Source organism: Thunnus albacares, chromosome 22, assembly GCF_914725855.1.
Source record: "Thunnus albacares chromosome 22, fThuAlb1.1, whole genome shotgun sequence".
NCBI lineage: Eukaryota > Metazoa > Chordata > Actinopteri > Scombriformes > Scombridae > Thunnus > Thunnus albacares.
In genome coordinates this window covers 5417440-5444319 of record NC_058127.1, presented here as the reverse complement: position 1 = coordinate 5444319, position 26880 = coordinate 5417440, and the positions used below count along the sequence as shown (strand labels likewise).

At 37.3% G+C, this 26880-nt stretch overlaps 2 protein-coding genes across 4 annotated transcripts in view; one reads left to right on the top strand and one right to left on the bottom strand.

The window, feature by feature from the left end:
- Positions 1 to 2070: 2070 nt before the first annotated feature.
- On the top strand, positions 2071 to 18556 carry LOC122973461 (FERM domain-containing protein 7). 2 transcript variants are annotated; one of them, XM_044341009.1, is made up of 12 exons: positions 2076 to 2537; positions 8530 to 8634; positions 8739 to 8781; positions 9904 to 9982; positions 10200 to 10297; positions 10935 to 11049; positions 11151 to 11298; positions 12219 to 12314; positions 12404 to 12567; positions 13310 to 13378; positions 13598 to 13673; positions 13773 to 18556. In XM_044341009.1, exons 1-12 carry the CDS (start codon positions 2409 to 2411, stop codon positions 14976 to 14978), a joined length of 2328 nt encoding a protein of 775 aa, XP_044196944.1. In that variant the 5' UTR covers positions 2076 to 2408; the 3' UTR covers positions 14979 to 18556. The 2 variants fall into 2 exon arrangements, 1 of the variants encoding a protein (XP_044196944.1); XR_006400024.1 differs by lacking the exons at positions 12404 to 12567; positions 13310 to 13378; positions 13598 to 13673; positions 13773 to 18556 and adding an exon at positions 11878 to 11959 and having other exon boundaries at positions 2071 to 2537; positions 12219 to 12298.
- A 114-nt stretch (positions 18557 to 18670) lies between these two features.
- stk26 (serine/threonine protein kinase 26) overlaps positions 18671 to 26880 on the bottom strand; it is a 30489-nt gene continuing 22279 nt past the window's right edge. Inside the window, exons 7-12 of one of the 2 annotated variants that reach the window (XM_044341010.1) lie at positions 23069 to 23254; positions 21619 to 21761; positions 21347 to 21443; positions 20085 to 20147; positions 19153 to 19289; positions 18671 to 18889 (exon numbers count right to left, since the gene is read on the bottom strand). In XM_044341010.1, the coding sequence (XP_044196945.1) occupies positions 18874 to 18889; positions 19153 to 19289; positions 20085 to 20147; positions 21347 to 21443; positions 21619 to 21761; positions 23069 to 23254 (642 nt within the window). In that variant the 3' untranslated portion in view covers positions 18671 to 18873. The remainder of the gene's footprint in view (positions 18890 to 19152; positions 19290 to 20084; positions 20148 to 21346; positions 21444 to 21618; positions 21762 to 23068; positions 23255 to 26880) is intronic. The other variant, XM_044341011.1, reaches the window with a different exon arrangement.

Below are 26880 nucleotides of genomic sequence, written 5' to 3'. Positions count from 1 at the left end.
GTCAAAAAGTGATATAGTTGTTGGAATAGAAATGATTAAATGCTGGACACAGTTGCAAATTAGAGTGCCAAGAAAAATAATAACTCTAAAATCAAAATTAGAGTTAACTGAGCTCAACTGAACTCAGTTGAAAATGAGCTAAAGTGGATTTTAGAGATGCAGAAAAGCTTTCTGGATGATATCATGTCATTAAAATGTCATATAAATGTTATAATGTTATCATAAGTGTGTGTGTGTGAGTGTGTGTCAGTCAAGATGTGAAAGAAAACAGAAAATGTGGCAGTGCCTTGACCAACATTTTACATGTGTGTCATCCCAGTTTGTGTGTCCGTCTTTTACACACACACACACACACACACACACACACACACACACACACACACACACACACACACACAGTAAGTGCTCAGTCCGTGCTGGAGGCTAGAGGAAGCATTGTACTACTAGCCTACTTTAGGACAGGTCACTTCTCTAAAAGTGTCCAGCCACCGTGAAATTTATATTATTCCCATAGAGGACACACACACACACACACACACACACACACACACACACACACACACAGGATGGCATCACATATTGAGTGTATAGACTCTAACATGCCTGTTCATATAAAATTTAGTTGATTCAGTTTAGTTGATGCAAGAAACACCAAACTTCATGAAAAATGTCAACACTGATTCTAAAGTAAGAACATAATGTAAAAGCCTCATTAACACACGTTAAGCTCTTGTAGGAATGTTATCATTATATATATACATAGTAAATATATTTTTTATTCTTATAATTTCTGGTAGTGAAATGTTTCCCCACTGTGCAAAGCATACAAGAAGACTGCAGTACAGTATAGTACAGTATAATATTTAATGTAGTATAATGTAATTTAATATAGTATAGTACAGTATAGTGCAGTACAGTGCAGTACAGTATAGTATAGTACAGTATAGTACAGTACAGTGCAGTACAGTATAGTATAGTATAGTACAGTACAATGCAGTATAGTACAGTACAGTACAGTACAGTGCAGTACAGTATAGTATAGTACAGTACAGTACAGTATAGTACAAGACAGTACAGTATAGTACAGTACAGTATAGTACAATACAGTACAGTATAGTATAGTACAGTATAGTACAGTATAGTACAGTGCAGTGCAGTGCAGTACAATACAGTACAGTATAGTATAGTACAGTACAGTATAGTATAGTACAATACAGTACAGTACAGTATAGTGCAGTATAGTGCAGTATAGTGCAGTATAGTACAGTATAGTATAGTACAGTATAGTACAGTATAGTACAGTGCAGTGCAGTACAATACAGTACAGTATAGTATAGTACAGTATAGTACAGTATAGTATAGTACAATACAGTACAGTACAGTATAGTGCAGTATAGTGCAGTACAGTGCAGTGTAGTACAATACAGTATAGTACAGTATTGTATAGTACAGTATAGTACAATACAGTGCAGTACAGTACAATACAGCATAGTACAGTACAGTAGGGTATAGTACAGTATAGTATAGTACAGTACAGTACAGTATAGTACAGTATAATATAATATTATACTATATAATATAATATAGTATACTACAATATAGTATAGTACAACAGTGTTAGAAAGCAATTTAACTATTTAACTATATTTACTCAAGTACTGTACTTTAAGTACTGTACTGCAGATGAAGACATTAAAAGTATGATCACCTTATAAAAATACAACATTTTTAATACACTGATACATTTAATCGATACATAAAAAAATACAATGATGTACTGTGGCTCCTTCACTTTGGACAAAAAGTGAATAAATGTAAATATAAATATAAATGTTGAATAAAATGTCAGTAGGAGTTAAAATCAGCTTCACTTCAACTAGCTAACACTTTAAAATGCTGCTTACATGTTAATGTATCAATAATAACAATAAAATAATGAAATATACAATAATATAAGACTGACAGGGGCCATAATAACGCACAGTAAGCCTTTTACTTTTGATACTTTTAAATACATTTATGATGATAAACTATACTTTGGTGAAAGTATAGTTTATCTTGTAATAGAGTATTTCTGCAGCGTGGTATTATGACGTGTACTTGAGTAACACTGTAGCAGTATTACAGTACAGAAGCTGTATTACTGGTCCGCTCGTGTTCACCGTCTGGAAACAACGTCAGCGTGCCATTACGCATCTGGACAGCGCGCGCTCCAGCGGCAACGACAGATCCCCGGAGGAGCAGAGGAGCAGAGAGGATGATGATGGTGACGGTAGCGGTGTGGTGGTGATGATGATGAGGAGGAGGAAGAGCGCCTTCTGTGTCTTGGGAATTTGTATTTTCAGGATGATGGATGTGATGGCTCAATACTGCTGTCATTATATCTTCTGAGAGAGACAGAGAGATAGATGGGGGACCATCACCGGCGGACCCGGAGACTCGGGAGCCTCCCGATCAAGTCCCGGGTCTCCAAGGAGACGAAGCTCCGGCTGCGCGTGATCTTTCTGGATGACAGCGAGCGCACGTTCGAGGTGGAGGTAAGTTTATTAACAAAAAGGGGGAAAAACAAACTCCTTTCTCCTAAAATCCTTGCTTATATTTAAATTATTTAACCATTTTTCTTATTAACAACACAAATATATATATTCATAGTTTATCAAACATATCTCACGTTGTTTTCACATGTTCATGCTCAAATCCATATTTTAAAACCTTGATTGGGGCACTATTTCCACTAAACACTAAAAATGTTATGTGTCCACATGGCAATTATTATAATCTATAATATAATATAATCTAGACATTATACCAACATGGAGCATTCAGGATTATAAGTGACATGTTGTAAACATGTAGGCATTATTTTTGGAAAATTCTTGTATGTTGAAGTAATTTAAACATGTGACAAAAGTAGCTTTGCCAGAATTTAAAGTTAAACTTAAGTCTAGTTGGTGACTGGTTATAATTTCAATTTTAATATTAAATTTCCAAGTGTCACAACTGTAAAATTGATGCAGAATATAAACAAATCATGTCACTTTTGTGTGAGCTAGAAGGCTATATTTATTATATATTTATTATATAAAGAGTGATAAACTTCAACTGGTGCTGTCTTGGAAAATGGTTGTGTCAAACTGTCCGTGGATTTAAGCATCAATCACCGACTCACACCTCTAAGATGATGTATCTGTCAGGTGATATTTAAGTGCTAATTACTGCTGTCTCACAGCACGAAGGACTTGAATTTGTGCTTCTCAAACCATGGAAGATAGTGGGAAAGAGAGAGATGGGTGAACATATGGTAGAAGCCTCTACACATTTAATTATACTATGACAGGCTGTGGCTCTGGATATAAAAATGGATGGATGGACAAGTGATCTTAGTCCACCAGCTATTTGTAAATCGTTCACTAAATTAGCGCTTAAAGTCTTTACTTCTCTTGTCTTGCATGACTTAGCTTGTGAAGACTTTAGTAATGTTTAACTCAGCTGGAAACATCTAATCAAAAGCAATCAACTATGTAAACTGGAGTCACTGTAGCATCACAAGCTGTAACATAACGGCTGAAAATAACAGGTTTAGGAGCCAAAAAATGTATTAAACTTAACTGACAATACTTTATAAATGGAGGTATGACTTTGTTTTTATTCATGTATGCATACATACAGAAATATGTTATATGAGTGATAGAATTCACGCAGTTAAGAATGAAAGGGAAATATCAGATTATGCTAACCTAGCAGGCGCTATTTAGTAATCTAGCCTGATGATGTTATCAAAAACACTTGAACATCTAAAATCTTCCCAGTTTACATGATTATTAAACAGCATTTTAATCAAGTGATGTGTTCACCATATCTTTTTTATTCTTCACTTTTAACAGGTCATGTATGAGCAAGCTAACGTTAGTTTTGTCAGTTACCTCAAGCTAACGGCTAGCTATAAGTTATATGTGGATGTTACCTGGTAATTTTCTAATTATGTTGTTTTTGTGACATGTAATCTTCCCAGTTTACATTATTTAACAGATTTTAATGAAGTGACAGGTCAAATATGTTGGCCATAATTACCTCTTTTACTCTTCACTTTTAATGGGTCACATATTAACAAGCTAACGTCAGTTATCTCAAGCTAAGGTCTAGCTAAAAGTTAGAACTGGCAGTTACAGAGTGAAAATATTAGTTCAACATATAAACGTAAGAACAGTTTGTGCAATGCACGTTTTAATTAACAACGTGTAAATTTCCATTTATTAAAAACGTTATAACTTTTAAGTTTAATGTCTTAACAGTTGGTTCCTCAACTTTTGTCACACTTTTTTTCTGTTCAGTCAAATTAAGGAGAAGCAACCACAACAACTCACAACAAACTTCTGTACTTCTGTAACACTCTGTATTTATCATTTTATCGTTCAGGTGTAATTTTCTGACAGAAAAGTCATCAATATCAGAACTTGTCCTGGCTAAACAGTGTAAAAGTGGAGATTCCCCAAAAATCAACAGGACTGAGATCAATCCAATTTCATATCTTCCTAACAAGGGAAGACAAGTGAAAGATTCACTGTGATTGGAAGTAATGATGAAATTTTAATTAAATATCTTAATATAGTTTGAACGAAACAGACAAATACTAAATATTGTCATATTATTTTATCCAAACTGTTAGTGATATTTGCCAGTTGTGTGGTGAGTTAACAGCTGGATGTAAACTCTCTGATATCTACAGTATGAACTGCCATGTGCTCTGCTAGCAGCTACAGAAAAGCAGAGTGACGAGCTGCGTTTTCAACATGATGACGTTGCCTGCAAGGCAATCTAAAAAGAGACTCTCAATGTCTCAGTGTGTATATGTGTGTGTGTGTGTGTGTTTGTGTGTGTGTGAGGGTTGCAGTATTGTGTTTGTAAAGTAGCTCCATTTTCAATGCCCATGCTTTTTCTGTCGGTTGTCCCAGCAGCCTCCAGGACATTAGCAGCATCTTTAGAAGAGGAGGAGGAGGAGAGAGAGAGACGAAGGAAGAAATATAGAAACAATACAAGAGAGAAAGAGGATGCAAGTGGTCAAAAATAAATCCTTCCCACCCGGTGATAAATATAGTGTATTTGGTAAACAGGGGAGGTAAAACATGTGTGTGTGTTATAGAGAAAACCCACATAATTATAAAAATAGGTTTCAAGTTGCTACAGTGCATGTTTGCTCCTCTGACCCTGATTTTCTAACCTTCAGGGTGAAACCCCAATTAATGATCAGACAAGACGTGGAGAAAGAGAGAAGATGGAATGATGTAATGGGGGTTGATGTATAGACACTCAGAGCAAATAATGGAGGGGATGGAAAGACCCAAGTAAAACATATATTCAAGTGTATTTTATGGAAAGTCAAGTAAATTTTATGTATATAGCCCCAAATCACAAAATTGGCATTTACAAAAGTTTACATGTACAGCACCTTTCAACAACTTGGTTATTTAGATTGATTTATATAAGAAATAAAAGGCATGAAGACAATTAAGAATTTAATTTAGTCTAGAAGAGCCGTATGATTAACGGCCAGCGTGGGAATGTGGCGCCCGACATGAGATTTAAAAACTCCTCATATATTGTGAAAGACTGTGATGTAAAAGTTCTGCACTGCATGTTTAACATTAATTCAGTCGTATTTCTGTCCACCTGGTGAATCAACATTCACTCTTCTTTTAGCTCTGTTTTGGTCTCCACCAACTCCTGAGGGAGACATTTGTCTCTTTTAATGCTAACCTGTCTAACTTTTGCTGAACAGTGGCCACAAGAGTGGCAATTACAGGATAATGGTAAAGTGCAACAGTAGCACACAGCAACTCTATAAACTTTGCTAACGTTAGGTAACATTAGCCACCATATGCTACTGGTCACACCAGACCAGGTGAAGATGGAGCAGCAAAATCTGAGCAAGCATGTTTTTTTTATTGCTTATTTACTCAACTTTTCATTTGTAAGAGAAAAATAACTGTTATTTCTTCTTTCAAAAGTGACACAGTCTTGCTTTAACTTCTGCATGGTCCACTTTCTTCACCAGCTAGTTGCTAACGTTGTCCCTGTCAGGTGAAAACAGCTCGAAACATGATTGATGAGAGCGGAGTTTGAGGGCTTGAAAAATGAAAACAATGAGCTAAAAAACACAAAATCATGTATGTGACCCCTTTGCAAATTATATACACTGTACATATTAATTTAATCCATTTTTAATATAAATATTATTGATTAGTGCAGCTTTAAAGTGAAGTACATTTATTTAAATGAGCAAAAGCAGGATTAATAAAGCCTATAGTACGATAAAGCTACACACAATGGTACTGGATTCTTAAACTCAGTGTCACCAGAAAGTAACATCTACACTGTTGCTGTAACTTTAACATTATAGATGTAGTTAAAGGAATTTTACAACTCTGTCTTGTTTGAGACAAGTTATATTTCACCGTTGTTTCCTATCACATATTCCACAGATACATTTTCCCGTCAGCAGATTGGACATTAAAGTTGAATTCCGCTCCATTTAAACTAACTGCTCTGTTGTTCCCGTAATCATCGGTTATGCCTGTGTTCTCTTTATAATCGGTTCCAGCTGCTCTGTCCCTCCTCTTCCTCCCTCTCTCTCTCATGACGAGTTAATGAGGGACGTCCAGTGACCCCCGTCGGAGCGCTAAACACCAGCTAGCAGACAGCAAACACTAAAAAAAAACCTGGTAACGCTGCAGTGAGGGAACAATGCTCAAACACCATCTCGGTAATTAAAGAGACGAGAGACAGAAAGAGAGAGAGAAGGAGAAAGAGAGATGGATAAAAAGAGGGATGGGAGGAAGGAGAGAATGAGGGAGATGTAGGAAGAGAGAGGGGACAAAGAGGAAGAAGGAATTTAGTAATTATATATACAATATATTTCTCAAATATTTTTAAAAAGAGGGCTCTGGCATAGTATGACAACACTGAACATGATTTAATAGAGTTCACTGTCTAAAAGATAATAAAGAGACGAAAAATCCCCCACAAAGTTAAGGAAATGTAACTTTTACAGTGTGTAACAGTGTACAGGACAAAAGTGGAGGTAAAGATGTGGTAAAATTAAAAGAATGAGGAAAGGGCAACGAGGTAGAAAGAGTAGAGAAGAGAGGAGGAAAGCAAGAAAGAGAAAGAAGGAATAATATAACAGGACAGGATGGTAGAATTGTAACTTCAGAGCTTCTCTTCATCTCTCATTAGCTATAAATCACCATCTGATGAACTCTTACCTGAGAAATAAACTCCAGGTGTTTGTAAATGTCTTCCGTCCTCCCTGATCCCTTGTTTTATTACACTCTGGCCAGTAAACATGATTTTAAAAAAAATAGAGTAATGGAAGAGACAAGAACCTGAATTGAGAAATCTGAATTAAGTTGGGGGTATTTTCCTAAAAAAATCCATCTCATCAAATCATTTCAATCTATAGTTGAGTCTAACCCTAAGCCATAGAAATGAACTTGTTTATTGAGTTTGAATAATACTAGTGTTTCTGGTTATAACATCATCAATCGATAAATAACTTCAAATTTCAGAAATTTAACATTTTCAAAAATAAACTTAAGTTTTAAGTGTTTAAGTTTTCATTAGTTCATTAGTTTGTCCACCAAAGACCAATGACAGGTTTATTTTTCAACTGTAAAATGTTGTGCTGAGGTACATCATCACAAAACTTTAGAAATCAAATTTAGGAGACTTTTATCAAAAAAGTTTGTTTATGTTCAAGCAAGACTAAGACAGTCATGCTAACACCTCTGTAAGGTTGTACTTCGGTGTTTTGAGCTAAATGCTAATGTCAGCACACTACCATGCTCACAATGACAATCCTAGCATGCTAATGTTTAGCAACTATAATGTTTACCATGTTCGCCATCTTAGTTTAGCGTGTTAGCATGCTAACATCTGCTTAGCACTAAACACAAAGTACCGGTGAGGCTGATGGGAAGGTCATTAGTTTTGTATTTGTTCATAAACCAAAGTATTGGACAAATACATTTTGAACTGATGATAGCAGGACATGAAATGTTAAAGGATCACGAAAATCAGTAGGATTCATCCTCTGGGGACCATGAATGGTGGTGGACCGACCACATAGCTGCACCAAAAATCCAATATCAGTCAGGCTCTATAGACTCCAGATCTGCATGGGACTTTTTTGTGCTATGATATAATTTCTTGCTTATTCACAACAAAATCTTGATTGGAAGATGATTCTAAAATAGTGAACCAACATGCGTTTATCTAAGCGTCTAACAAAACAGGTAAAAAAATGGACTGGAGGAGTTTATTTTTAGTTTTCATTCAGAAACGATGGGCATCCAGTTCATGTGACCTATAATATTGACTACAGCATTATATAAAGTTCTTGTGAACTAAGTAACAGAGAAATTGAGCCGTAACACCAAGTGTCCCTGGACACCAGTTTTAAGTGTCTTCATTAAAAAATCCAATAATCCTTCTCACTCACTCCCTCTTTAATTCTCTCTCTCTCTCTATCAGCAAAAGGTTTTAGGTTGTGACTTCTTCAACAAAGTTTGTGGTCATCTGAAACTGCTGGAGAAAGAATACTTTGGACTGGAGTTTAGACACCACAGTGGCAACTATGTAAGAAACACAAAATCAAAGAGAATATTTTCATTTTTTCCAGATGTACAGGCACATAGAGTACCAAATTGTTTTTTATGTTGTTGTTTGGTTTTTTTTTGCAGGTGTGGTTGGAGCTACTGAAGCCGCTGACAAAACAGATTAAATGTAAGTTATACTGGATGTCAACAATTAAATGATCAGAAAGATGTTCGGATAATAGTTTAGCAAACAGAATAATGTCTTTTAAAAGTTTAAATAAAAGGGAAAGGAAAAAACAACAGTTTTTACATGTTGCTTGCTTATATTGGCTCACTTGATTGCTTGATTACCAGCAGGTGTGTGTTTAAATCAGCAATTCCTAATTAGCACTAACTGAAACAGCTGGTTCATGTTCAATATGACACCAAACAAATCCCTTCAGAAGTTGATCTGGACAGTTATTCTAACGTTTAAGGCCAATTTATATGGAAGATTTTAAATGTCTGAATGAAAACAAGACAAGCAATAAAGTGAAATACAATACACATTATTTATATTTCCTTTTTATTTATGCATTTACTGTGTCATAATTGAAGGAAAAACATGTTAAATCGCAATTATTTAGCATGACTGCAAGGAAGATAACTAGAATTGCCTTTAGGGCTGAATGCGAGTCTACAGGATAGATTAATTTTGCACAGATGTTAGTAGCTATTCTTCCTCCATTAAACCAACTGTCTGATGTACGTTAACGCTAACTAGCTAACACTAATCAGCCATCAACACTTACCAAGAATTGTACCAAGATGATCCCTCTAAGTGTTTCTTTGCAAATTTGCACCATTGGTGATGAAGCCAGAATGTCCAAAATCAAAGAAGTTATCATAGCTTATCAGCTGTGTTGCACTATGAACCTTTTGTACAAACATCTCTTTTGGAGTATAAATTCATAGTGAGTGCAGCCTTTTCTTCAAGCATTATCCTTGAGATGTTTATCCCAGTCGTCTTATTATAATTGTAGAGACCTCGGAAGTTTTACTTTGTCCATTTTGTGCTTGCAAAGCAGAAATATTGTTCTCTAGACCTAAATCATACCAGTAAGAAAACAGAGACGTTTAGAAACATAATTGGCTGTGAGTTGGTTGTGCTGGTTTTTCGCTACATGCTCTTTTCATCGAACTTCAAAAATATACTTGGTGCTTTTCCTTTCCATCTTATCTTTTATCTCTCTAACTTATTTCACCCTCTGTCCCCTGTCCTCTTCTTTCTGTGTCTGTGATCTCTCATTTCTTTTTCTTCCTCTGTTAGACTCCAATGATCTGTTCTTCAGGTTTATAGTCAAGTTCTTCCCACCAGACCCTGGACAACTTAAGAGGGGCCTCACCAGGTACCAGTCTGCATGTTTGTATGTGTTTCATTGTCATCCAGCTCTGATACGATGAAAAAAGAAAACTGCATACAGACTGAATTACAAAACTTTAAACACTGTTGACCCGAATATTTCCCTTCTAGTGGTTGTCTGCAGTAGTCGTAGCAACAAGGCACATCTGTAACCATAAATCATCTTACTGTGTGTGTGTGTGTGTGTGTGTGTGTGTGTGTAGGTATCTTTTTGCCTTACAGATAAAGCAGGACTTGTCTAACGGGAGTCTGACCTGTAATGACAACAGCGCCGCCCTGCTGGTGTCTCACATACTGCAGTGTAAGCATAAAAATACAGCACACTATTAAAGTCTACATGTCATGTCATCAAGAGGTAAATCAATAAACTAATCCCTAAATTCACCTATACAAAGTCATAATTATCATTTATTAAAGTGTATAATAGAGCTGCAACGATTAGATGAGTTAATCAATTAGTGGATCGACAGAAAATTAATTGGCAACTATTTTGAATCAAATTGTTTTATTTCTTAGGTAAAAATGCCCAATATTTGTAGTTAGTAAACTGAATGTATTTGGGTTTTGGACTGTTCTTCTGGGACTTTGGAAATTATATCAGGCATTTTTGCTATTTTCAGACATTTTATAGACAAAATGATTCATCGATTAAATTAAGAAGATAATTGGCAGATTAACGGATAGTGATCATAACTGTTAGTTGCAGCCCTAGTGTATAGTATGTAAGATATTCATGAAGTGCAAATTTAATTATCTTCAACGATTCTAGTCAATTTATGAGGCAAAAATTGCTTTACATTCACCACATATAAAGTGGTGATTTTGCCACAACAAAATGCATCTTGGGATTGTACAGAGTCAGTTTATTTAAACATTGTTTTAACAGGTAGTTTTTTTATGTGTGTGTGTGTGTGTGTGTGTGTGTGTGTGTGTTACAGCAGAGCTAGGGGACTATGATGAGGAGCTGGATTGTCACCATCTGGAGATGAAGCAGTACGTCCCCAACCAGGAATATCTTGACCATAAAATCATCAAATTCCACAAGAAACACAGGTACACACAAAAAAAAATAAATGTTTGTAGGACTGGTGTAAATTCAGATTAGGGATATGTTTGGTTGATATAAGTTTTCATTTCTCTCTCTGTCTCTGTAGAGGTGTGTCTCCAGCAGACTCGGACATCCACCTGCTGGAGGTGGCGAGGAAGCTGGACATGTATGGCATCAGGCCTCACCCAGCCCACGACGGGGAGGGGATGAGGATCAATCTGTCTGTCACACACTCTGGAGTACTGGTCTTTCAGGTATATGGTTTATGGTCTAGAACAAACACATAAATAAGGACATTAACATTTTCACATACACAAGGATTAACCTTCCACGGGGCTGGAAATGAAAAGGTCTTGCTGGAATACAGTCTAGCAGCTGTTCTTAATTACACAAACTGCATGGCTGTAGTCATTCAATCACTTTGGTACAGAGTAAAATGTAAAAAATCTCAGCAAATCAAATGGATTGCCTGGAAATTTTATACAGACATTTATTACCCAGATGATGAATTCTAAAGAATTTGGTGTCTGACCTTTCCAACATCTCAGTTATTAATCAGATGAAGCTAATGACCAAAGCTAATGACCTACTTGTTCCAATCAATATTTTAGTGTGTTTTATGTCTAATGTGAAAGGGGTCGTAGAGATGAAAGAGAATTATTACCTACATCTGCAATTCCCATCAGCTCTACAAAGATTTTTAGCATCTTTCAGCTCATTGTTTTGGTTTTAAAGTCCACAACTTTGTTGTTTTGATTCACTCTAACTGCTCTCATCAGCGCAGTTTCCAGTGAAAAAAGCTCTGATAAAGCCACTGTGCTCTACATGTCCAGCACCAAACATCAGACAGACAACATCGGTGACTTGAATGTGGAGAATGTAGCTGCTAAAGAGCGAAGAACATGTGAGACATGGGTAAAAAGGCAATTTTCTGAGGCAATAATACGTCAACATTGAGTTTACAGTTTGTTCTGCTGCCCCCAAGTGGCCAGAATCAATTAAAGCAGGTTTAAGATTGAGGGACCTGTGAAATTGTATCTAACAGGATGTTTGGTTAGAGGTTAGGTTAAACATTCCCTGTTTTTTCTAGAGAGTGACTGTTTTCTAGGATAATATGTTCAATTTTAGCCTCATATTAGGACTGAAGGACATGTTTTTTGTCTGTGTGGTCCAGGGAAACACCAAGATCAACACTTTCAGCTGGGCGAAAATCCGCAAGTTGAGCTTCAAACGCAAACACTTCCTCATCAAACTACATGACAAAGTTGGGGTGAGGTTCTCACTTGGCCTAATCTTCTGTGATTGTTGTAAACTCCTTGGAGTATTTATTAATCTACGTATTGTGTAATGCCCATCCAGCCATCGTGTAAGGACACACTGGAGTTCTGCATGGCCAGTCGGGATGTGTGTAAGTCGTTCTGGAAGACGTGTGTAGAGTACCACGCCTTCTTCAGACTGGCTGAGGAGCCGAAGACAATGCACAAAACACTGCTGTCCTGCAAGGGCTCCAGCTTCAGATACAGGTAAAACACACAAATAGACACACACAGTGCTGTGATCCACAGGTACATTCTCACCAAAAACGTTTTTTGTTGTTCAAACAATCTTTTTGGATTTGTTTATGTTTTTCCATTGACTTTGTATGCAATTTTGCAATCATTAAAATTAGTTAGTGCTCAGTCTGAACTAACAACCCAAATTTGATAAAACTATACAAAGGTAAAGCAGAGGAGGATTTTTAGCTGCAATGATCAGTCAATTGATTGTCTTGAGTCATTTTGTAAGGAAATAATGGAAAATTCTCATGTTCCAGCTTCTTTAAATGTAAATATTTTCTGGTTTCTTTAGTTCTTTGTGATAGTAAACTGAATATCTTTAGATCGTGGACTATTGGTTGAGTCAAAAACAAGACATTTTAGGTTGCAGGTTTGGAAAACAGTGATCAACGTTTTTCACTCTTCTGACATTTTATAAACTGAACAACTAATCAATTAATTGAGAAAATAAATGACAGATTAATCGATAATGGCAATGAAAAAGGGCTGCTCTCAAGTCAACACTAAAGACCAAACATGACTGATGGCTTCCTTTAACCATCCTTCAGTCTGGAGTAAAATTTTGAGATGATTAAGAGGTTCGATTGTTCTTGAAATGATGAGAACTTTGTAGGTTTGCTTTTAGTTGGAGGCTATACTGTTTCTGTAAAACCATGACAAATATGGCCACCGATGATTTTCAATGTTTTGTTAATTTAATGTGTGACAGTGGACGGACACAGAAGCAGCTACTGGAGTGCATGGGATCCCGGGAGAAGAAGCCTTTGCACTTTGAGAGGTGAGAGCAAATTCATCAACACAAGTCAAACATATCAAACCTCTCGATCAAGGTACATACACTGATTATGATGCTAAATACCACCATAAAGGACGTTAACTCTGCACTGATCCACCACAAAGCCCTAACTGTTGATCATGCTTTTGAATTTACAGTTTACTTTTTTTGTTATTGAAGGTGTGTCATTGTCTCTATTTTCCCGCTTTTCTCCCCACCCAGGACTTACTGTCAGTCAGACTATGATCCCAGACAGTGTCGATCTTCCCCAGATCTCCTCACCGATGTCTCCAAACAGGTAATAAAAACTACTATTTACAGAGAGCAGTTTAAACAGTTATTTATATATATAGAGAAAAGAACTGACACTTTGAATTTGTGTGTTTTACTTTTTCAGCTGTATGAGCACTCCCACCCGTTCCCTCGGTCGAGTCGTGCCTTGGCGGTCCACAGTCAGGACGAGCTGGACCCGCATCACCGGGGATTAGACAACATTGAAATCGAGGGAGGAGGGGCTAAACGAAGCTATTCATCTGTTGAGGTTGCCCAGAAGTCCCGCCCTCTCTCCCAAGTCACTCCCCTCTCGCCATCTTTCCACCCATTAACCCCCTCACCCAAGATAAGATCTGCCTCTACATCTGTGATGGAGGACATGAAAGGGGGACGAATTGGGGCGCAACGCCAAGCTCAACGCCTAGCTGGTGTCTATGGCAACCGTTCACGGCGCCGGCCAAACCCACAGCCACACCCAGATGCAGCGCAGCAGCTGGTTCTTCTCTACCCAAACAGCCCTGCCTACCAGTACCACCCCATCCTTCCAACATTCCCATTTGCCGGTTCCTCACCGCTCAACCGACACCCCTACTTATCAGACTACGTTGCTGTTTCTTCACTGGAGCGTTTCCCACAGTCAAGACGACAAGATTATGTGACGATGGATGGCCTACCTCGGCCGTCTTTTTACCCACTAAGCCAAGATTCGCCATCTGTCTCGCCAATCAGGAGGAACCTTCGCCCCTCAGGCGGGCTGGGTTTGACTAGGGTTTACCAGTCAGGAAGCAACAGTGCAAGGTTCTTGGGCGTTGGACGTACTGAGGCAGGGCATTACAGCGACGACTCCAGCTTTCTTCCGGGGCTGCCTCGCCGCGTGGCCAGCCAACCAGATGTTAAGTTTCACCTCTCAAGGAGTTCTAACCCCGCCTTTAACCCGGCCTCTGAATTCCGACCCCTTGGTTACTACCCCCATCTGACACGCCCCTCCAGACCCACCTACCTCCCGCTAAACTCCTCCCCTCTGCCTGATCGCCCCACTTCGCTATGCATGATCAGCGGCACTACGGGTAACTACAGCGATTCGGACCCAGAGGTTTTCTACCCATATTACTGCCCGCCACCCCCGCTAGGGAAAGTGGTACGGTCCACAGGACTAGCCAGGATGAGGTTTTCGTCTGGGAGCCTCCAGCTGGATGAGGAGGAAGAGGGGGAGGAGGAGGAGGAGGAGGCAGGAGTGAAGGGGAAGACAATGAGGGATGAAGAGGTAAAGAAAGAGGAAGAAGAAAAGGAGATGAAAGGTGCTTCGAAGGTTACTGAGGTCACACTGTAGGGAAAGAAAACATTTTACACATGAAACAGGTTCATATAAAGATCACATTAAAAATTGGCAGGTTGGCTTAAAACAAACACAAGACAATTGTGATAAATGTGATGGTTTTGTGTGTATAAGAAGTGTATTGTTTTAAGGTGTACGGGCAGATGAAATGAATAGTTTTCACCTTGTTTTAGCAAAAGAAAACTAATACTGACTGTCAATTAGTAGTCATATTACGGGTACAAACTTACAATTAATACTTGTAAAATGATATCTGCTATTATCCAAGGTCAAACAAGCTGTACCAAAATGTAACAATAGAGGTTGCCATTGCTACACCAAGAGGAAATTAAACTTTTAGTGACATTAGAAGCCTGGCAGTATGGATTAAAGCTGTCTATTGGCTGGAATAAACAACTGGTTGACTTTTAGTCCAAGATATTTGCCTTGTGAAGCAATGTCCCAAACAAAAATGTAAGATGACATACAGCCTCCTAAAAGCCAAGGTAAAGGAAAACTAAGGTCTGTTACAACTTGTGTTTTATTTCCGTAAATCCAGCCATCAGTTCCACAGTATTGTACTGACCAAAATGATTGTTCAATATTACTAAAAATTGGTCAGACAGGGCAACAAATGTCAGGTTAGCCAACCTTAGTTGGACGGAAAGTGAAGATAAGTGGTAAGATTATTACCCAATCACACAGGTTATAGACTGATGTGCTGGTTCAATTTCAACACTCTTTTCCTTTAGCAATGAGGGATTATTAATGACATGACAGGTGTGGTCACTCTCAGTTTTACCTCTAAATAAACTACATTTACAAATTGTCGACAAATTATTGATCATCTATCTTACTAGTTGGGTTTCTGGTACTGTTGGACCCATTTTTTAGCAATGCTAAAGATTTTGTCACAATGTTGGTGTATACATCATAACCAATAGAACCAATGACTGATGCTACAAAGATAAAAAACAATAAACCATAGTTTTCCTTTAATTACTAAGCCCCATTTGGCCATGTAGTGAGAATGAGGAAAGTCACTTTACTGCCACTTAAAAGAAAATTTTTATGACTTTGATACAAAGTCTTGTGTGTGATGCGTTTATAGATTTGGACAACTTATTGGATAACTTTCTGGGTAATGTAGTCGGGTAATGTTTCTGAAAATAAATGGTTCTTGTGAAATCTGTTGAAAAATGTGAATTTAAAAGACCTTTTTGGATTATAAAGGATTTGTCAATAAAGGATTATACACAGGAAGATGACTGTGGTCTGAGAGGGGTCTGGTACATTCAGAATAATTTATTACATTACTTACAATTGCATACTATTATATAATGGGTTATTTCACCCAAGCAATTAAATGATATATACAGTTATAATAAAAGTAACTGAAATCTAAATATAAGTACAGATTCTCAAAAATTACTCACAATATACCTCCAAATTTCAATTCCAAAAACAGTTTTTGACCTCCAAACTTTGTACATGTGTACTGATACCCATTGTTACTCCTGATCATTTTCCTTTCAGCAAAATAATGGAGTAAGAGAAACACCACAAATTTCTCAATCAAACTTAAATATTTATTCATAAAACTCTACGTCCCGCTACAAAAAAAGAAAAAAGAAACGAGTACATTTCTTCAAAATCTTACATCTTTCATTTTACACCCCCCCTCCTCCCCTCCCCTCCCCCAAACAAGCATTGTCGTATCCCTTATGGTAATATAAAAAGACAAAAATATACAATGACCAACTTTTATAGTGTCTTTGGTACAAACTGTCAGTAATACTCTTAATTACAGTTCCCTTTATGCACATGAAAACAATCTGTGCTACTTTTTGATGTCCCAACTCAACAATAAGTTGAGAGTTCTTAATGTTTTCCCAAACTGAATGGGTATTAAAAAACAGACTTTTCATGAGCAAGTGGAAGACCTTTGTGTGGTTGTACCTTGCTTACAGGAACATTTTCATTTTGTTCAATTGCCATCACTGAAATTATATTTCCACCAGATACTTTCTGAACTACACACTTCCCAGAAAACAATCAAATCTCGTCACCCATAGCCAATACTTAAATTACCTCCAGACTTATGTCATTGTCAAAATTTCTCCATTACTACCATTTCATTCGACCAAAAAGTTTGATGCTAATGTCTTAGCAAACACAGACATTGATTTTATTAAAATGGCAGCTGTTTGGAACACTCAAGGTGGGGAAACTTTAACATAACTAGCAATATTTAAATAAATTTGAGGATTTCATACATACAACATGGAGTAAATTAAGCTAGCTACTTTGGGGACAGCTACAACAACAACTAGATAGTAAGCTAACTGGTTAGCAAGCTACTTGTTGAGCCTAGCCAGAGCCTAGTTGCTCCCAAAAAGTAGTCAAAAAATGGGTCTTTACTCTTAAAAGTGCAGTGTGTAGGATTTAGTGGCATCTGGTGGTGAGGTTGCTGATTGCAACCAACTTGAATACCCCTCCCCTCATCCTCCCTTTCCAAGCGTGTAGGGGCACCTACAGTGGCCTCTCTAGAGCCCGTGTTTGGTTTGTCCATTCTGGGCTACTGTAGAGATATGGCGGGGCAACATGGCAGGCTCCGTGGAAGAAGACCTGCTATTTATGTAGATCTAAAGGGCTCATTCTAAGGTAATGAAAAGACAACAATTCTTATTTTCAGGTGATTATACACTAATTAAAACATACTTATGAATATTATATTCCATTCCAAGTCTGTTCTGCTAGATGCCACTAAATTCTACGCATCGGACCTTTAAGGAAAAAGTTAGACATTTTAAGAAATACGCTTTCTGGCAAAGAGTTAGATGAGAAGATACCATGTGTGTCCGTTAAACAGCTAACAGCCACTTAGCTAACCGGCTGATTTGTTTCCAACTGTTAACTGTTCAATGGGAATCTCCGGAAATAAAAAACATTTCTAAAATTCCCAAATTACTAAAATGTTCAAAAAAGTAACTTGAGTTTCCTCTCAAAATTGTTTCAGTGGTGGATTATAAATATTTATACCTTGTCTAATTTCCATTAGTAAAATCAGAGTGACAATTACAAAATTTAACCCTGAAAGCTGAAACCTTTTTGTAGTACACTTTGATGGGTAGACCCAACCTTGACTGAATTCCGTTATCAGGGAACTGTAATTTTAAAGCATTACTGAAGACAACAAAACAAATGCAATATTGGCATATTATCTGTCTCAAGTGCTACTGAACAAACATATAGACATCTACAAAGTCCAGGCAAGTCATGACACGAAACATAGCACTGCTGATGGACGAGAGCCCTCTTCTTTATATTTTTCTGTGTACGGTTTTAACAAAAACATGACGTCACCATGAAAAAGTGACATCTTCTTGTTGAAAATAACAAAGAATTAAGGCACATTAAAAGTAATTTAGAAGGTTTAGAAGGACAAAAATGGCCTGCTTTATTTTAAACATATTCAAAACTCAAGACATGATTACTTTTTTAGAGAAGTTCATGTCTCTAAACAGGAGAAATGAATCGTTTTGATTGTATTTTCAAACCTTCAGACCAAAAATGCAGCTGTTATTCGAATCCAATTTAGGGAGAAAAAGTTCTTCAACCAGCAGCAGTGATTATATATATATATATATATATTATATATATATACATATATATATATATATATATAATATATATAGTGTATATATTACATTAGTAGTGTGTGTGTGTATGTGTGTGTGTACGTGTGTGCGTGTACGTGTGTATATATGTGTATGTGTGTCAGGTGTGTGTACAGCGAGGAGACATCGCACAGCAAATCTCCTCCGTTTCCAATCGTCCAGCAGCGTCACCGTACGGAGACACAGTCTCTCTTCATTCCACGCACTTCCTTTTTCGATTTATCCACTCCTCAGTTGGTCGTGAATCTGGGGGCGAGTGACGGAAATCAGGAGAGGGAGAGAAGGAAGACATTTGGTAAACAAATGATCTGATGTAGGGAGGACATAGACATCTTAATTTCTGAACACTTACTAAGAATGAGAGAGAAAGAAATCAAGACAAAAGACGGTGAAGAATTACAGAAAAATAAAAGGAACCTAAAGAAGCTCAAGAAAACAACAGTAAGATATTAATTCTGAACAAAAGAAAGCAAAATACAAGAAGATAATTTAGAAAATGACAAACGTACTTCTGGTACCTGGCAATGATGTGTGTGACCATCCTGTCCGTGATGCCTGGACAGACGTCTTCAGCCAATCGGATGTTGCGTTCCAGCTCCTCGATGGCCAATCGCTGCTCAGAGTGCTCCTTGTGCTGCTGCTTCAACTACAGAAGAAGAAGAAGAAGAAGACAAAATAATATTTCTGCCATCTGCAACCTCTGTTTTTGCAGAAAACGAGCAATTCTGTAGGAAGATCATGACTTTTGTCTCGGTGTGTTATTGAGGACAGATGTTTTCAGTAATTTAGGGGTTTTAATAACCTGTGGAGGAGTTTATATTCTGCATTTACACACAAATTACACATGCTGAGCTTTTTCTATCCTGATTCAAATATTTTGGAGTCAAATTTCTTGAAGGACGGACCCATTTTTTTTTGTTTTTTTGAGATTCTCATATCATTCTGTAGCTTCCCAGTAATGTTCCATATGTATTCAAAACCGAAAATTAAAATTTTAGTTGAAGTACAAGGAAGGTCATCAGCGCTCTAAATTGCATCACAGCTTTTTGGGTGTTTACATTTAAACAACCCGGAAAAGAACGCAGATGGACTCGTCCTTTAAATATGATGATTTTTAGGCTGAAAACATGAATTAGTTCATATTTCCCCTCAAAATAAATCTATAATACAATCATGCAGGGAGATCAAATTTGAAGCAAGTTAAATTAATACAGACAATGTGGTGGAAAAAGAAACTACAAACTTTTTCTGGTGATCAAAAAGAAGCGACTATTCAAATGTAAACATCTCACAATTTAACTCTGAACTGCTGGTCCAAGCAAACTGCTGATCATATTTTGCAGAGTTGTTAAGGATTTCTCTTTTGTTTTTGCTGAGCACACGTGGTTTCTGTTATGCGTATCATTTGATCTTTTATACTTGCATGACTTTGTGTACTAACCTCAGTGAAGACAGGAGAGATGACTGTGGTCAGACTGGCGGACTTACTCAGCTGATCCTGACCCTGCAAAAGATAAAGAAGAGGAAGAGGAAGATATGGAGGATGAAAAGAGGAAAAACAAGGTGGGGGATTTAATTATTGCAGTTCTATATCACTAAAAACAAAACAAAATTGTACAACAGGATATCTACCATTCTAAAAGTTTCACAGAAAAAAGCTTAATTAATCAAAAATAGATTTTTTGGGATTTTTTTTTTAAATAAAGTCTTAAATTGATCATAATTTTACTTAAAGTTATTTTCAAAGACATCCCAAAACTTTTCCTAAACTGACCTTTATAATGTTAAAAAGGTCAGTGGAATAGTTTGAGTAAAGTTTACTTTGAGTCCATTTATGTTCATCTGTATTATTTATTGATTATGAGGCTGATAAAGCTCAGTGTTAATGTAAGTTTCACCACAAACTTCACAGATTTCACTAATCAGTTGTGTTACTGCAATAAAATGCATTTTGGAATAATACAAATGTAGTAATTTCTTAGACTCTTCAACTAGTCTCATCAATTATTTCTTTCATTTTCAAATAGTTCTGGTTATTCTGAAAAAGAAAATATTTGAAGCAAGTGAGAGACATAAATAGAAGTAGGACAAAAATCTACTTACATTTAAATGTAAATGTCAGTTTAAGAAAAACAAAGAAACTTGGATAAGTGAGTCTGACCTCCTCAACTGAACACTGACGCAGATGTTGTTCTGAAAACAACAATAAAACCTTTTTTTGTCCAGTAATGAAAACAACAGGTAGTTTCTGCTTCTGTTATGACACAGTCGGAGTGGATTTCACTTCCTGTTCATGTCTATGTGAAACTTACAAGACACAATCACTTCTTAAATGAACCTCGACATGTGAAATTGCGAGGAACTCCACTGTCCAGCCGGTTTGAGACTGTAAGGCGATTAAATAATACAAACAACAGAGAGGAAGAGATGCTGCCTGGCTGCAGTGAGTGTAATGACAGTGACGGAGGATAATGACAGTGAAGACATGACAGCGTCGTTGTCCCCTGCTGTTGTTATAGCCGTTCTTCAACCCTTCCCACGCTATTTCCTGTCCCCTCCTGTTTCTGGCCACATCACCCGACTGCAGCTTTACACTAATGTTCAAACAAACGAATTACTGAACAAGATCCAACCATTTTGTCAACGTTACAAGCATTTCTCTTCTCCACAAGCTGTCTCGAGAAACACATAGATGGTACTGACCGTCCCGTGGAGGACCTTCCTGCCCTCCGTCTTCTTCTTACGGACGGTGGTGAAGGACCACTCAGGAGAATCGCTGTTCTCCTTGTTACTGGACTCACTTGACACAAACACACACAAAAACAGCTTATATTACTCACCAATCACTGCACGGTGAACATATGTGTGTATTCAGACATACAACAGCAGTGTTTTCCTGTTTTAACTGGAGAGTAGAGATGTTACATCTCTTAAAACAAGCAAAGTTATTGCGAGAACAACATTAATGAAATTACCTGTCAGAGTCGTCGGAGCTGCTGTCGCTGTGCCCCTCCTCCTTCCATCTCCTGTACCTGTCAATCAACTCGCTGAGGTAGGACGTCTTCTTACAGTGTTTGACGATGAACTTGTGTTTGAGCAGCTCCTTGGCTGTGGGACGCTGCAGAGAAAGAGAGCAGAGACAGAACGTTTACTGTCTTTGGTCGACTCTTTTATAAGTAGCAGCTTCATTGAGGTTCAGAAAGAGAAAAAGATTAATAAAATAATAGAAAGAGTTGAAAAAGTGAATTATTTGCCAAGTAGCCTCATCTTAAAACAGTATCTTACAGGAAGAAAGAGAAATTGACAGAACAGAAAAGGCAGAAAGAGGGAGAGGAGCAGTTTGTCCACCAGGGGGCAGCAAGATGCAACCACAGACACACACAGTAAAGGAGAGCTGGCTTAAAATGAATGACATCAAAAACACTTATCTGACTCAAAACCGAACCAAAACGATATAAAATTACATGAATGAAAAAATGACTACCTCAACACGAGTTAACCATGTGCTTATCAGGGTGACTAACATGAAAAAACAAAGTAAAAACTTGGGAAAAATTTAAAAAATATCAATTTGAAAAGTCAAAATAAGTTAATAATGTCACTAAGAAGACTGTTTGATAATAGAAAAGTACAAAAAAATCATACATAAGTAAAATTATCAAGTAGTAATTTGTATTTAAAGTATGAAAAGTAAAGGTAAGCATGCTGCAGCAAAATGTCCCTGTGAGTTTTATTATATGTATTATTACATTATTTGTTTGTTAATATTGGTGCATCACTGTGTAGCTGCTGGAGGTGGAGCTAGTTTGAACGTCTTTATGTACACTGAGGTGGTTAAATCCAGCGGTTGAGCCGCCTCCAAAGGGTCATAAGATAAATCTGAGGGGTCTCAAATTGTTGCTGTTTTGTGAAATATTGGATAATTTGAGGTCTTTGAGCCTCAAACGGTTATTTAAATGAAACCATGTGAGAAGTTTAGAGGGGAACATCTGAAACATGACAAGGAACCCTGACTAGACTCTGCTTTGTTATGTTGTTGAATCACTGGTTTAATCATTGTAACAATATTTTCTAAGATCATCATATGTTTTTTATGTAAAATCTTACTCTCAAAAGTAACTGCTAATTACAGTAGTCAGATAAATGTAGTAAAAAGTACAATATTTACAATATTTATAAGTATAAAGTAGCATAAAATGGAAATACTCTTGTAAATTACAGATGCTTACAGTGCTTGAGCAAATGTACTTAGTTACTTTGCTTGGCAGGAAGTCTCACATGATTGATTTTTAACTATTTAAATAGCAATAAAAGCATGTAAATACCATTTGTAGGGCCTCTATCCAGCAGCAAAAATACAATAAAGTGAAAAATAAAGGTTCATTAAAGCAAATTTAGAAATTTAAGATTGAATATGTGTCTTACGAAGGCGGGGTCCTTGTTGAGGCAGGCCTCGGTGAACTCTTTGAAGCTCTTGGAGAAATCTCCCGTCAGCGTCGGAGGAGGAGACTTGGGGATGTGGAACAGAACTCGCATCGGATGCATGTCTGAATTCGGAGGTTCCCCTTTGGCGAGCTCGATGGCGGTGATGCCCAGCGACCAAATATCAGCCTGGAGAGACACACACAAACATACACACAAGCTTACGCAGCTATCCTTGTTATGGATATTGCATTGACTTCCATTCATTGTGGACAGCCTAAACCAAACGTTTTGCCTCTTTAGGACCAGGCTTTGGTCCCCATGAAGACTACTGGTCTGTGTTTATACTGGAAAAGGTCCCAAAAACACACACACACACACACGGAGTCAGAATTAAACACACTCTGGTGTAAAGTTACATTTGGCACCAACCTACATACATTTGCGTACAAGATTGGACATTTGCACCTGTTAGTACAGACAGTTAGCAATTAAACTTTATAATCTTTCCTCATGGTTTATGTTCCCTTGTTCCTTTTAACTACTGTGAAAGTACACGATGCCAGAACTTATCAAGCTAGCTAATCACTGTAAATCCAAACTGACCGCAGATGCCGTTTCTGAGGAAACAAAACCAAACTACAAACATTTACTGACAACTGTTAAAATCTACAGAAACATTTTTGGGTGGAGATTCAGTTCAAGAACACACAGTTACACCGTCTACATGATGCTAAATGCTAACCATGCTACTGGGCTGTTTGTATGGCAGTTTTACTTTTAACCAGGGCTGCAACTATCATTACTTCTGTTATTCGTTTGGTCTAAAAAGGTCAGAAAATGTCGGAAAATGTCCACCACTGTTTACAAAATGACGTCCTCAAATCAAACAGTCCAACAGATATTAAAGAAACCATAAAACATTCACAACTGAGAAGCTAAAACCAGTAAACTGCTGTATTTTTCCTAAACGATTCATAACGAGTAACTGATTATCAAAATAGTAACTTTTCTCTCAATCGACTAATTGATTAACCAAACTGTTGTTGCAAGCTCTACTTCCAAACTGGATCTGCAGTCGCTGTGTGTGGATCTGTTGTGACAGGAGGGTTTGAACAGGATTTTGGCAGCTTCTTGTGAAAGTATCAAATATCCCAATACAGTTTTTCACCAACAGATGCATTTTTAGAAGCCTGCAACTCCTGCAAAACCATTGCTCAAAACAGAAAGAAAGTGGCCAGTTTTTTAACCCAAAGTTACCTTTTTTTAAGGCAGAAAATGATTATTTTACTATTATGAATAAATATGTTATTTTTGCCATAAAGAAAATGTTGGAAAACAGTGAAAAATGATCAGGCAGCATCTTCAAATATCTTGTTTTCAAGTCTAAAACCCAAAGATATTAACTTTACACTGATATAAAACTTTCATTTAAGAAGTTGGACCCAGAATATGTCAATATGGTATTTACACTTGATTAATTAATACTTTGTTGATTGACTTATTGTGTCCGAACACGTCAGGAACAGAAGTAACGCAGCTATTTGTAGACGACAGCAAACAGTCAGAAACAGTCAGGTGGTTTGGATGAGAGTTGACTTTTTGTTTGCCTGACGGCTGTGACACCCACCAACCATATGTCAGTCTGGGCAAGAACGCGCACACACACACACACATATACACACACACACATATACACACACACACACACACACACACACACACACAATACAGTCGTAACAGAGCTGCTCAGGGTCACATTACAGGATGCTCGGTCACCATTTGACTGTTAACTCCTCAACTCTATTACTGTTACACATTGACCATATGGCAGCTTGTGGACACACATAGATAAAACACGCACGTACACACACACACACACACACCACATGTCTTCATGATGACCCGAATGTATCCTATGAAAAAAAATTTAATGTGATAGATCAAACCATCGTGCATGAAAACGTCGCACAGACAAAAACTGAAGGCAGAATCCACAAATTTGCAACAGCGTCCTTTTTTGTTGTTTTATCTAAAAGAATAGTTTGGTCCAAGCAATCAATGTGCAGAAATATTTGTCTTTATATATTTAAAGGAGCATTTTACAGAGTTGCGAGTCTTAAGGAATAGTTTGGCCTTAATTGCAGCCAGGAGATGGTTAGCTTAGCTTAGCATAAAGACTGGAACCAGGGGGAAACAGCTAGCTCTCTCCAAATGTCCATGAAACAGTCACATAACCATAAACATAAACATAACCCCCTTTAAGACCACAAATGGTTGTTTTTTTCACATTTTTTTTGTACAAAGTAAACTAAGGCTGCAACTAATGATTGTTTTTATCATTGATTAATTGAAAATGTGTCAATTTTGTCTACAAATTGACAGATAATAGGGAAAAATGCCCATTTTAATTTCTTACAGCCTTTGTTGACATCTTCAAAATGTCATGTTTGGTTCGTTCAACAGTAAAAAAAATCCAAAAGATATTCAGAATACAGTCATGCATGACATCCAAAAGCTTCAAATCCTCAAATTTGAGAAGCTTTGACAGGCAAATTTGACATTTCTGCTTTAAAAAATGTCTATAATATGTTAATTAGTGAGCTTTAGACATTGCTGCTGGTAGGTGGATTTTGTTGCTGCACTATAGGCAGTGCTAAGCTAGCCGTAGCCCCTTGTTTCCAATCTTTATGCTAAGCTAATCTTTGTTTTTAAATACACAGATAAGTGTATTTCCCAAAATGTCAAACTATTCCTTTAAGATTTAGTTCTGGTATGGTTTCAGTCACTGTTGCAGTTTCCTAAAAACACCAAACTGCATCTCCAACATCCCAAAATATCCTCTGAGATAAATATTTGAACCCACCTGTTTTATTTTGGCTAAAGTTACAGTAGAGTTTAGTCAGTTACTGTCACTTTAAGTCAAATTACTGCTTTGTTCAGTCTACAAGGTCCCCATATGAATAGTACAAATTGTACATGACATTTTATGACCTGATCTACAAATTAGCTTTGAGATCAGGAGTCAGAAACAAACCACACACACACACACACACACACACACACACACACACACACACACACACACACACACACACACACACACACACACACACAATGGCAGTCCTTATTTGTGAGCTTGTTCTAACTGCTCAGGTTACGTCTGTCATTTACGTAACCGAGCGGCGTCTGCAAACTGTCTTTGGTGTTTCAACAAGTCAGACGTTGTCTTCCTTCCCCCTCCACAGAAGACTGAAAAAACATCTTCGTCAAATTAAAAGAAAAAGCTGACAAGACAAAGGCGAATCCACCTCCCTACGACATGCTGCTTTCATTATTCTTTTAATGAGTTTTAATGATCAAAACATGTCATGAATTTAATACTTTTCTTGCTGCCTCTTACTTTTGATGAAGCAAATCCACAATCAGTTAATACAAAAAAGTAAAACATTAATCACAAATTTGTAAAAATTTATTTGGATAAAAGCTTCTGTTCTGGTTAAAAACACACAAACGTTTCTCAAGATATTTATTTTTATCGTTCTGTTTCCAGTGAAACTTTAATCTTCTTTTTTTTTTTTTCTCCGTTACGTAATAAGCCTCCAATTTTCATCTCTGACGCCCAAAAAGTGACTAATAAATTATGATTACACATATGGGAACAGAAAAGACACACACACACACACACACACACACTCACGTTTAGACTCGAGCCTTGCGGGCATTTGAGGACAAAAGTAACATTTAACATCACAGAACACACACATTGACTACACTATATCTGATTAGAGCACACAAACACACCCCAATATGAA